This window comes from Cetorhinus maximus, chromosome 6, assembly GCF_964194155.1.
Source record: "Cetorhinus maximus chromosome 6, sCetMax3.hap1.1, whole genome shotgun sequence".
NCBI lineage: Eukaryota > Metazoa > Chordata > Chondrichthyes > Lamniformes > Cetorhinidae > Cetorhinus > Cetorhinus maximus.
In genome coordinates, this window is record NC_135884.1 from 31604181 (window position 1) to 31616458 (window position 12278).

The 12278-nt window shown below is 46.6% G+C and overlaps 1 protein-coding gene across 1 annotated transcript in view; it reads left to right on the top strand.

The window, feature by feature from the left end:
- cacna2d3a (calcium channel, voltage-dependent, alpha 2/delta subunit 3a) overlaps positions 1 to 12278 on the top strand; it is a 1007885-nt gene that overhangs the window by 874500 nt on the left and 121107 nt on the right. The window contains exons 29-30 of the mRNA XM_078543510.1: positions 10662 to 10706; positions 11073 to 11135. Coding sequence (XP_078399636.1) covers positions 10662 to 10706; positions 11073 to 11135 — 108 coding nt within the window. The remainder of the gene's footprint in view (positions 1 to 10661; positions 10707 to 11072; positions 11136 to 12278) is intronic.

Genomic DNA, 12278 nt, shown 5'->3' on the forward strand with positions numbered 1-12278 from the left:
TGTAATGGAGGCTGGTGCAAATTTACTCTGCCACTTTGTAGTAATTGTTGTATCATTTATTAAGTACATGGCATGCTAAATATATCTACAGGAATAACACCATTACAGCACTAATGTGCATTCACCTAAGAACAAGTGTAGGCAAACATTTCAACCCGAGGGCCATATCTGGGTATGGAAATTGTATGGGATGGTGGGGGAGGCCGGAAACACTTGAGAAATGAATCATTATAATAAAGAAAAATTTTGGTACAAATAAACATGAAACTTTTATTATTATGATAATTATACCATCATAATGTTGCAATAATACAATAACAAAGCAATAACAAACATATCCTCTTTTTCATGACCGCTTAGCTTAACATCAACAATACAGTTGGTCCCCCCTTTTACAATAGTGTTATAGTCCAGCGTTGCTCTTTTTCTCTTCCATCAGATGCTGCCTGACCTGCTGAATGTTTCCAGCATTTTCCGTTTTTATTTCAGATTTCCAGTATCTGCAGTATTTTGCTTTTGTCTCGCTGATATAAATGCTGCTTTACTGTGATCTACAATATGGTGTTACAAGAACCACCAGGGAAATAAAGAAGAAAATGTGGGGACCAAAAGGCATCTAAGAGGTAGACACCACATCTTATGGGGAGTACAGAGATCTGTTTCCTCTCTCTCTACCTCAAGCTGGGACTTAATAACCTCCAGGCACATTTTAAAAGCGATGCACCTAAGTGCATCTGTAATCTGTTCCACACCTGTTAGGGAACATGTTACTAATTTTCAATTTTCTCAAAACACAAAATCCTAGCCTAAAACCACAGACTCTTCACTTTCTATTACATTTAACATCCTTTTTTCTAAAAATCTAAACCTTAGCTGCACCTCTGGCATGAACAGAAAATGCTTTTTTAATCTAATTTTCGGAAGTGCATGAATAAACTAATTTCCGAGATGCCCATCTCAAAATGTTAAACTGAGATTGCTTGTGGCGATCTTCAGTCGTACAAATCTTGGAACTCGCTGCAGGTAGCAGCATTTCTGCTGTGATATTTCAATCCCTTGTCCATCAGCAGAATTGTAGACCAAGTTTTTTGCTGGGTCTACAAATCTGCTAACTTCTGGTTCATTTGCCAATTACCTTAAACCTGTATTCTCTGGCTCACGACCCTTCTGCCACCAGAAAGACTTTCTTCTTATTTAACCAAACCCTTTATGATTTCGAACACCTCTATTAAATCTACCCTTAACTTTCTCTGCTCCCGGGAGAACAACCTCAGGTTTTCTCATCCCCCCACTTAACTCGACTTCCACATCCCTCATGCCATTATAAACGTGGCTTTAGGAATTTATAATATAAAAAAGTTGACATATTTACACACAGATGCAAGATTTTTAATAGATTACACGTAGCCATTCTAGTGGATAAAGACACTCTTCAGTGTATTGCTATACCAATATAGACCTTAAGGTCTTAGGTTCAAATCTTGATTGCCAGCACCTATGGCTCCAGATCTCAGCAAGATTCACCATCTTCACTGAGGGAATGAGGAAAATTGAGAAACAAAAACTATATAAGAGTTGACTTGAATTTTCATAAACAGTATTAAAAACAAAGTGAGAAATAGGTTGAAGTTTTGAAATTACAGTATTTATATTCTTGCAAAACCAAAAGGCAAATCAAAACTATTGTAACTAATAAGTAATCTTGAATGCACAATTACCGTGTGCTTCTCTGACTGCTCCTCCACATACACTCGCCCCTCTAACATGACAGCCATCCGTATTCCCCAAGTCTCCAGCTCCTGATCATTGGCGAGCTCCAGCTTACCTGGAAGTACTCCCATTGACCTTGAAGTACTTCCCTTGAAGCTCTCTAAAGGATCTGCATTTTATTTTCACAACTGGCAACACCGATCGGCGAGATGCCAGGAACAGTTGCACATACACACTTGGCTCACACTGCTGGTGCCAACGCATGCACAGTTCCTTTCATGGTTAGCGTGTGACTGTGATGCACCTTGCCTGCTTTTCCTGGTGCAACTGCGGTCCGTAGATTTGGCCCATGGTCTGTAGTTTGCCCAGGTCTGCTTTAGAACCTTGAATACAGTATTGCATTTATACGCAGTTGTAATGGGCTGAATAAGCTAAATTTCTGAATTATACAGGTCAGACTTAATAAATGGCTCATTAGGAAATATTCACTCACTCAGACTTTCTATTGCTTACTGGCCCACTGACAAGTAGAACTGTTCGGCAGATCCTTTGGGTGGAATTGGCCCAGATTTGCACTAAGTGCTGTGGCGGGCGTGAAAAAGAACGTTTTACCCGCCAGGGTAATGGCAGCTTTTCATGCCATATCGTCCCAATCCCAGCTCATTAGTCATGCATTCCTGTGAAAAACCCCGTTTCACTGGCAGGTAACCTTCGATTCGCCTGCCACTCCGTCACCTTGATGCTTCCTCACACTGGGCACCATATTTAAAGTGCAGCCGTGCACACACCTCTCGGTGCTTCCAGAAGACATGGCCCTGAAAGGCAAAAAGACTGCAGCCCCGCCTGATTCAATGACGCATCCCTGGAATGCCTTTTGGACACCATGGAGGCGCGCTGTGGTCTTCTCTACCCCAGCTCTGGGCGAAGGCCTGCAAGCTAGGTGACAAATCGAGCACAGGAGGCGGTGGCAGCGGTGATCAGTGCCAACACCCTGCAAAAGAGGACAGCCAGTCAGTGCCAAAAGAAGATGAATGATCTCATCCGTTCCGCCAGGATAAGTCACTCTTCTCATCACTCTCAACTCACACACTCACAAGACCATCACACATCCTCAGGGATATCACACCTCAAGGGACAACACCACTAACTCCCACACACACCCTCACATCTCCATCAGGCTCATATCCTCTGGAGCTCGTGTCCTCATCTCGCCCATGGCTCCGCTCACCACACAAACATTCCACGCAGTGCCATGTGTCCGCTCACACTCTCTTCATCTGTTTTCAGGCAGAGAAGCTGGCTCACATCAGCAGGGAGAGGTCCCAGACCGGGGGTGGAGTGGCCCACATTAGGCCCCTCACTCAATTTGAGGAACATGCCATTGCGCTGACTGGTGAGGATGTGGACCGTGCCTGCGGTAATGGTGAGGTCGGTTGTGAACACCCATGTGAGGATCCTGCACTACATTGTCCCTCCCTCAACGCAAATGGGAGTGCTTTCTCTCCTGCTATTGACTCTGCTGACATGGACTAATTATCTCTACTTTGGTTCACAGAGCTCTGTAAGCGACCAACACCCTCAGTCAGCCAGTCCCTCAGCTCCATCCAGGTCCTCACCTCCCGCCAAGAGGTCACCTCCTCCATTGAAGAGCTGGAAATAAGCAGCCGGGAAAACCCGTCACAGCGCTTAACCCACACCCTCCACCAGCACAGACACACACCTTGGTGGGACCTAGAGCGAAAGCAGGCTTGGGTTCACAATCTGGTGGTCACTGCACAGATATTTATCTGCAGCAGGAGGAGTCAGGTTCAGCCACGCTCCCTGACACTCAGAGGACGGCTGGGGAAGAGGCATCTGTGAGATCTGAGTCAGATGACGAGCCTCTGGATTCGGCTTTCCAATTGATCGTGGAGAGTCAGCAGAAGACAGGGGGAACATCACACACAGCTGTTGGAAGTCCTCAACAGAGTGGCACATGAGTTGGAGGAGTGCATCTGCCTGCTCTACGATGAAGTGGTGCCTACATGTGTACACATGGAGGTTTCCATGGGAAGGATGGTGGACGCAGTGGTGACTTGCTGCAGTGGTGACGCAAGGGGAAAGCAGGGCACCTCGACCTCCCCCCAGGTACTCCTTCCCTCAAGGAGTCAGGCTGGGGCCCTCGGGCACCAAAAGGGAGGAGGAGTGGCAGCTGGACATCCCTGGGTCATCCACTCAGGAATTCCAGAGGCTGTCTTCTCCCTCTGAGCCCCCTTTTACTGTGACCCCCTCAACCTCATGCTCTGTCACTGCAGAGGGAGCATCTGGCCCACAGGAGGACAGCCAAAGCAAGGCCTTGGCCCTCTGGAGGACCCACGCCAAAGTCATCAAAGGCAACCAGGCCAACCATTGCACAGGCTGTCTCCACCCCCACTGCATGCTAGGCCTAGAAAAGTTAAGAAATTCTGATCACAATTTGTTGCATGGGTGAACACATTTTGTAACTTCATAATCTGAAGATATATTCTCTTTCACAGAATAATGTATAATGGTGTCTTTCAGCTTCACTGACAGAGGCTTAGCGAGTCCTCCCACTGTATCCCCCTCCCTGCTGGCAGCTTAGCTGTATTCAGCTGACCCACGAATGTTTCTGGAGGGAGAAATGTGTGTGTGTGTGGGCGACAGGGCCTTTGGAGCCTCATGCAAGCACACTCACACACACGTAGATCCTTCCTCTATCACACTCATCTCAATGTCCTGAACATTTTCAATGCTGCCTTCTGAGGATCTCTTTCAGTTGTCCATCTGAGCTGACCTGCATCTCCGCCCACCCACTGATCGCACTCCAATGCAGAACCTATTCTCGCCCACCCCGAGTCTACTTTCACTTTTGGTTTTAGAAGCATGGTACGTGTAACATTTGTCTTTAGCTCCACAGTCCTTTCCCCTCCCCCAGTCACCCATGTCCCTTCCCCCATCACTGTCGACCCCCCAGCATCACCTTTCACCTCCCTACCATCACCTACCAGCCAGAACCCCTTCTTTCGGGGATGTCTAGGTGAATGTGCATGTTCCCTACCTTCCTGAAAATACCACCCCCATCCATACTGACCTCCCCGACCACCTCCTTCCCACCCCCAGGGTCCGTGCCTACCTCTGACTCCAAAACCAACCACCCTCACCGTCCCTTCTGCCGATACCGTCGCACCCTCACCCTCCCGTCCTACTGGCTCACTCTGCCCCCTCTCATTCTCACCATTCACCCCTACCATGCCCACCCTCATTTCCCTCCCCAGGAGGCAGTCATCGACTCCACAGACCCCTCCCTTGCACGTTCACCTGGACATAACCCCCACTTTAATCCTTCCTCCCTCCAGACTCCTTCCCTGATCCAGACTCCTTCCCCCATCCAGACTCCTTCCTGCCCACCTTACTCTTTCATCCACCCTTACTCCTTCCTCGCCCCCTTACTCCTTCCTCCCCGTTACTTCTTCCTCCCCTAGTCCTGCCCCCTTGGAACTCTTTCCTCCCCCCGAAGTCCTTCCTCCCTCCAAACTCCTTCCTCCACGTGAAATCCTCCATCCCTCTGAACTCCATCCCTCCCTCAGAACCCCTTAACTCCTCCAAACTCCTTCCCCTACACCTTCGTCCCCCTTACACCTACCTCCCCAGTTGCGTTGTTCTTCCCCGTTACACCCTCCTCCCCCATATGCCCTCCCCCGCAATTTCACCCCCCCCAACCTCACCCCCCAACACCTTTGTTTCTCCCCTCCCAACTTTAATCCCCTGACACTTCACTCCCCTCTCCCAACCTCGCCTCCCCGACACACCTTCCTCTCCCAGTCAAACCTACACCTTCCGTGCCAACCCCTCGACGATCATCTGTTGCAGACCATGGCCAAGACACTGAAGTCCCAAAGCTGATCCTCCACCTCCCATGAGCTGCTCCGTGGTGGAGCCATGTCCATGAGAATCCAGCTAGCATGCAATGCACATTCCTACAGGATACCATTGCTGTTGGACCCCAGCATGTTCTGCTCCTCAGATACCCACAATGTGAGCCAGGCCCTGACAGTAAGACCCAACTTCTGTAAGTCACACATGTCAAGACGTGTGCTGCACTAGCATGTTTTCCTGCCGACGTGGACGGTAATTTTGACGTAGGGGATGATTCCGACAAGTTGAGCTTGTAAGGATATGCAGATGCATTACAATGAGGTTCCCGACGTCTGGTGGTGGGAAACATGGCCTGCCATTAATGGGCAGAGCAGGTGATCGCGAACTAGTTTCACAAAGTCGTGAAACCGATTTTTGGCCTTCTCACCATATTGTCCAGTCACACCTGCCATGACGCCCGGCACCAGCAGGCACGGTAAATTTCACCCTTTGCGTCTTTTGAAGTATAAAAAGTAATTTTGTCAATCAAGATTCCTTTGCTCTGTTATTTGTAGAAAGTGGCCTTTGGAATTGACTTTTGGGACTGGTTCTTCCTCCGGGCATTGGAAAACCGACTTCGGAACCAACTGAGGGACGTGAGCCCCACGTGTTTCAGTAATATTCCCGTCAGTTTAATTTTACGGGAGGGCCAATTAGTAGGCTGCTTCTGCCCTCACTGTCCAATCAGAGACAGCGGATGGCGCATGGACACAGAAGGGCCAATCAGATGGTCTGAAGGAAGGGCTGGCAGCCGCATTGAGAAAGGTGAGCACTTCTCCGGCAGAGGGAGAGCCAGAGGGCGCTTCATATGGTGCAAATGACATTCTATATATAAATAGTGGCCAGAACCATCTTGAGAATCAGTGTTCAGAGGAAACAGCTCCAAATGCCTGCAAATATGCTGCATACAACCTTTCTGCTTCTTTGCACATGAATCTGAAAAATCATATGATGGCCCTCCCACCTTGAAACTGCCTCTGATGCGTCGCCAGACTGCTGCTCACAGCAGGTGCTCGTGCTTCATTCGTAACATTTCAGTGCTGTATCAGAATAAGGGCTAATTGCTTTTTTTAAATACCTTCATTGGCTTCCCATCACTGTTGAGTGGTCATTACTGCTTGGAGCCCGCCTCTGGAAAAAATGCAAGGAGACAGGAACATGTCGGAAAGCTAAACTGTACTCTGCGTTCCAAAATTCCACACGCATCCTACATCTTCAAAACTGCCTCCATGGGACTGGGGAAAATTCCAGCCTTAGGCTGGAATTTTCTGCTCCCGTAGGCGTCGGGCGTGTTTGGCGGCGTCAGCGGACAATGTGGCGAGAAGGCCAAAAATCGGTTTTACGCCGTTGTGAACGTCCGCTCCGCCTGTCAATGGCGGGCTGCTTTTCCCATCAGTGCACATCAGGAACCTAATTTCAATACTTTAGCATCTCATTATGAGCCCTGCTCATCAGAACCATTCCCCATGCTGGATCAGTGGGCATGTCGGCGTGATCGCACACCAACATGTTTCACAACTGTACATAGACGACATGCACCTGATGAGCTGCACTTCACTCAGGACTTCGAGGTTTGTTTGCCTGCCTTGCTTTGGGCAGCACTCGCAGTCATCAGTGCCAGGCTTCGCAGACAGCACCACATCACTTTTAAGGGGGGGTGCTCACGGGCAGGTCTCTACCCACCAGACCAACCATCAGGCACCCCCGCCTTTTCAACGGCTGCAGGGCTAGGGCTTGCTAGGGAAAGAGGGAGAAGTGGCCTCAGGCAAGGGAAGAGGCTGCAGGGCGAGGGCTGTACTGATGAAGTGGGGTATCCCAGGGTGTGTGTGGGGCACATGTTGATCTGTGCAAGTGGCCTCAAGATGGTGTGGGCTGAGGAGGCAGTCTCCAGAGGAGATGAGGCCAGATGGAGATGTGAGGGTGCATGTGAGAGAATGAGTGGTGTTGTCCCTTGAGCTGGCAGTGAGTGAAATGCTAGTGAATGTGTGATGGCCTTGTAGTGTGTGAGTTTAGAGTGATGAGATGGTTGCCTTACCCTGGCTTCACTGAGATCATCCACCTGTTTTCTGCGCTGGATGGCTGACTCTTGTGTGCAGCATTGTCACTGACCACCTCTGCCACTCCGTCTCCCAAGCCAGAGCGGTGAGACCTCTGCAGCTAGAGTAGGGGTAGGGGACATCGCAGTGGGTTTCCACGGCGTCCAGAAGGCATCCCGTGATGTGTCACTGAATTGGGGGAGGGGGGGCTGCATTCTTCTTGGCTTTTGGGGTCATATCTTCACTGGAGCAGTCCTGGGTTGCAAGCATTGAGAACTGTGCACGTGGCTGCAGTTTAAATATGGCAGCCAGCATGAGGAAGCGGTGAGGTAACGGCGTGGCAGGAAAATTGGAGGCCGCCTGCCAGCGAGACGGCATGTTTTCCTGTGGCTGCATAATCAACAAGGCAGGAATGGGACAACACGGCGCAAAAACCCGTCATTGCGGCCAGCGGGTAAAAAGTTGTTTCTCACGCCCGCTACTGCACTTTGTGCAATTCTGGGTCGATTCCGCTCTTAGACTGTAATTTTTCAGCCCCCCGCACCAGGCTATCCCGCGGCTGTGCCGGTGAACCATTGAGATCTCCGTTCACATGGGCAGGACCGGAAGATCCTGCTGGCGTGAGGGGCTGGAAAATTCCAGCCTTAGTCTTTCATACCTTGATTTTTAAAGTCGTTTCCAAAGTGAACGCTGAATGCTCAGCATATGAAGGAAGTGAATAAAAGTTGAAACATGTATTTTAAACAAAGTTTAAAAATGGATTTGGCAAAAAGAGAGCAAAATTAAATTTTTAGAACAGAATAGGAAAGCGAGAGAGGCTGGGAATGGAGAGAATGGATGGAAAAGAGAGGTACTAGTTAAATAATTTTTCATGGTTATTTTAATAGCTTATAATTCTTTGAATACCGCTTGTCTAATGGTTGAGAGAGTTTACCCAGTGAGTAGCAAAGGTGTGCAGAACAGGGAGTTCCTACATTCAACTCCAAATCTTTGCTGATGAAGCTGATCTCAGCTAGGGCAGTGGTGGAGCTTATACAGTTGGATGCAGCCTGGATTTCCCTCCAGATTTATATACAGTGGCCCTATCACTGCCCTACCCTTGATCAAAGTGAACATCTGTGGAAATCAAGGCAGGATCAAGCTTTAAGGTAGGACATCTTGCTGACAGTCTCTGTTGAAGCTCAAACATAAATAATGCTGACTTGGACTGGAGACTCTCTGGTTACCTAGCAAGAGAGGAAGGAGAAAACTAGTAAGAAAAGAGGGAATGAAATGTATGTCTATATGATTGTAATAAAGCTGTTCCTGACATTTGAGTAGCTTTATTACTGAAATTTTAGTCTTTCTTCAGCATGAAAATGCATGAACCAGAGCGTTACAGACAATCTGGTCCAATTTTTGTCCTGGACTTGCAGCAGTCTACAAGTTATGTGTGGCATTTTTTTTAATGGAATACATAAACCTGTTAATAAAAGTGTCAGTATAACAGTTTGTGCCAATGTCTTATTGGAATTGTTACAGGGAATGATGTTATAAGTCAATGCATCCTGATGGGATAAAATATGCAGCATGGATCCTCATTCTTTACGCAATTGTTTTTTGTTACATCATTGAAAGATGGAGACCTTGCAATTGTGTTGCACTTTAACAACCTCCATGGCAGCTCAACACCCTTCACAAATAGCGAATTAGTTTGAAGTGGGAAAGATTTCGATGGGCCGAAGGGCCTCTTCTGCACTGTGTGATTCTGTGATTCGTTATGGCTGCTTTTGTACCATGGTAAAATGCATGCAAGTGACATTTGATCCCAATGCACAGGTCTTGTGCAATTGACTGCAAACTGAAATGAAGCTTGCTGGGATTTACTGAGGCTGACAGCTAGGAAGAACTAGAGTTACTGGTCTTCTTAGTCACTTGGCCTTAATGAATTACAGCAAGTTTAATTTTAAGGTGGAGCCAGTTATAACAGACCCGCTCTCAAAGTGATGGTATCTGGTCTCAACACAACAGAAAAGTAGCTCAGTTCTGAGGAAGGGTGTTCAATTTGAAACATTGGGCTGGATATTATGTGGTGCCAATCCCAACCCTGACTAACAAATCTGGTGGGGGGTGGCAGGGAGCCGCCCACGATCCCAAAGGCTGCCCCGCAGCAATTTGATGCTAGGATTAGGATTAATTGTTTTAAGATTAGACCTCCACTCCTATCTCAGGAGAAAATCCTGTCTCAAATGGCTGGCAGCTCTGTAGTCCAGCAGTGCCAGCCAGGAGTGGTGGCCACTGCTGGAAGTACAAACAGTCCCACTACACCGAGGAGCCCAGGTAAGTCGAGGGTCAGGGGTCTCAGCAAGGGGGTGTGGTGGGGGGACTGGAGCGCTGAGTTCAAGAGGCTGGGGGGAGAGGTGAGGATTAAAGGGAGGGATGACCTTGAAGGGGTGAGGTTACTCAAATGGGCCCAGAGGACCACAAACAATGTCTCCACCCCCCTCCTCTCCTCCCACCCCCTTGCCCGACATCAGTCTACGCAGCTAAAGCTACTGGGCTTGCCGGGGTGGAATGAGGCCCTTAACTGACCATGAATTGGTCAGGGGTGGGGTGGGGGGTGGTGGAGAGCAGGTAAGCAACGGGAAGAGCACCTTCTGGATTTTACGCGCCTATCCTCCACCTTCAAACCCGGTGACAGGGAAGCACAAAATATAGCCCATTAACTCTCTTTCTCTCCCCACAGATGCTACAAGACCTGCTGATTATTTCCAGCATTTTCTGTTTTTACAAAAGTAGCTTATGTATATTACAAATTTGAAGCTCTTGTGCTCCAGGCTACCAACTCATAGCATGAATTTAAAAAAAGCCAAGTTCATATGGGATTTTGCCAACATTTTAGTTATTGCAATAACTTAATGCATTACATCATTAAATACTATATAAAATTTGACACAATTTGTGGGGCACTTTGTATATGCTCTTTGTTCTTGATACTTACAGTATTACCATTTGTTACAGTGTGCTTCCCTCGATGGAAAATGCACAATAAGCTGCGATGATGAGGTAAGTATATTTGTTAGTTTTGCTAACCTATACTTAAAATATATGGGCATGAAAATCGTATTGTATGTCACCCGTTTTGCAGGCGTGTAGCTCAGCAGTACTGTCCTAATGAGGCCAGCAGACCAGTTGTCCTGCTGCTGGCTTTATTAGATCTTTACAGCAAGTATTTCACCTGGATCTTCTCAGGCGAGATCCAATTTCTAGGCCATAGAGTTTCACCGCTTTTTTGCAAATTACATTGTATATGTGTTATCCTAGAAAGTATCACATTTTAATCATATTTATAAATTACATTTTAAACTGTTGATACATAGATGCCTCTTTGCAACAATATGTTATAACTGTTTGAATATTTTATTTTCCCAGATAATAAATTGTTACCTCATAGATAACAATGGATTTATTTTGGTGTCTGAAAATTATGATGAGGTAAGTCTTCACGACAATCTACTCCAAGTAAAACTTTGATGAACCAATTTCATGAACATTTCTGCATCCATCTGTTACATGGCATTTGAAACTAAATTAACTGGGAGCAGGTGTCTGGCAGGTGAAGGGCTGGTCAAATCCCAAACTCGCCCAACGTCATTAGTTTGAGGATAGGCTATTTTAAATCTAGGATTTTGTTTGTATCTCACCAGCCAACTGCTCACCCAGAATGGGTAGAGGTAGGCAGCAGCTTGGCTTTGAGCAGCTCAAAATCTTGCAGCATGGGTGCAGGCATCCTTCTCAGTAACCTGTTAAAATGTCATTAGGGTCCTACATATGATCCAATTTGCATGCTACTTAGGCTGCAGCCTGAGTTGGGCAGGCATCTTGGCCACCCAAATGAAGGCCCAGTTAAGATGGCGGTGGTCGTGAATTAAATGATTTTGCCTGCACTGCTGTCCCTTTCCCGCCAGGCAGGTTGGGCTCAATTTCTCCCATTTATGTTTATGCAACAGTTAAAAACACTTACATGAGGGACTTTACAGATGAAGTTTACCAAGCTGTTCATAAAATACCATAGTAAATAAATCACTCTTTTCTTTAAAAAAGTGTACCATATTAATCATCAAGTGCTATCAGAATAAAGAGTATAATCTTCTTTATGATTTCAATGATGTTAAGGTGGTTCAAAACGAGTTGCTTTATATTCAAATTCAAGTTCATTACAAAATCAAAGTGGCAAAAACCAAAATGTTTATTTGCATTTGACAGCACTAGATGACTCAGAATAAACTCAGAGTATGCTGAGATTTGCAAATCAGCAAATGTTGGCTATTTCCTTTTTGCGGTTAAAATTGTGGTTTTAAACTATTGTGATTTCTTATGTAATTATAATATAAAGTTGAACTTTCTGTGTACAGACATCTTTCTGAGTGAGGTAACAGAGTATGACAGTTGTTCAGATGTTTCCAATACAAAATTATTAAACAATGTATGCAGTTCACATTCCTAATTAAAATATTTCCAAATGTCTTGTCATTTCATATCTAAGTTGTTAAAGTAATGACATTGGTTTAGGCAAGATTCATCTAGTGCTGTATTAACCCTATAGTACCATCCACTAATTGTATTTTTATCTAAGTT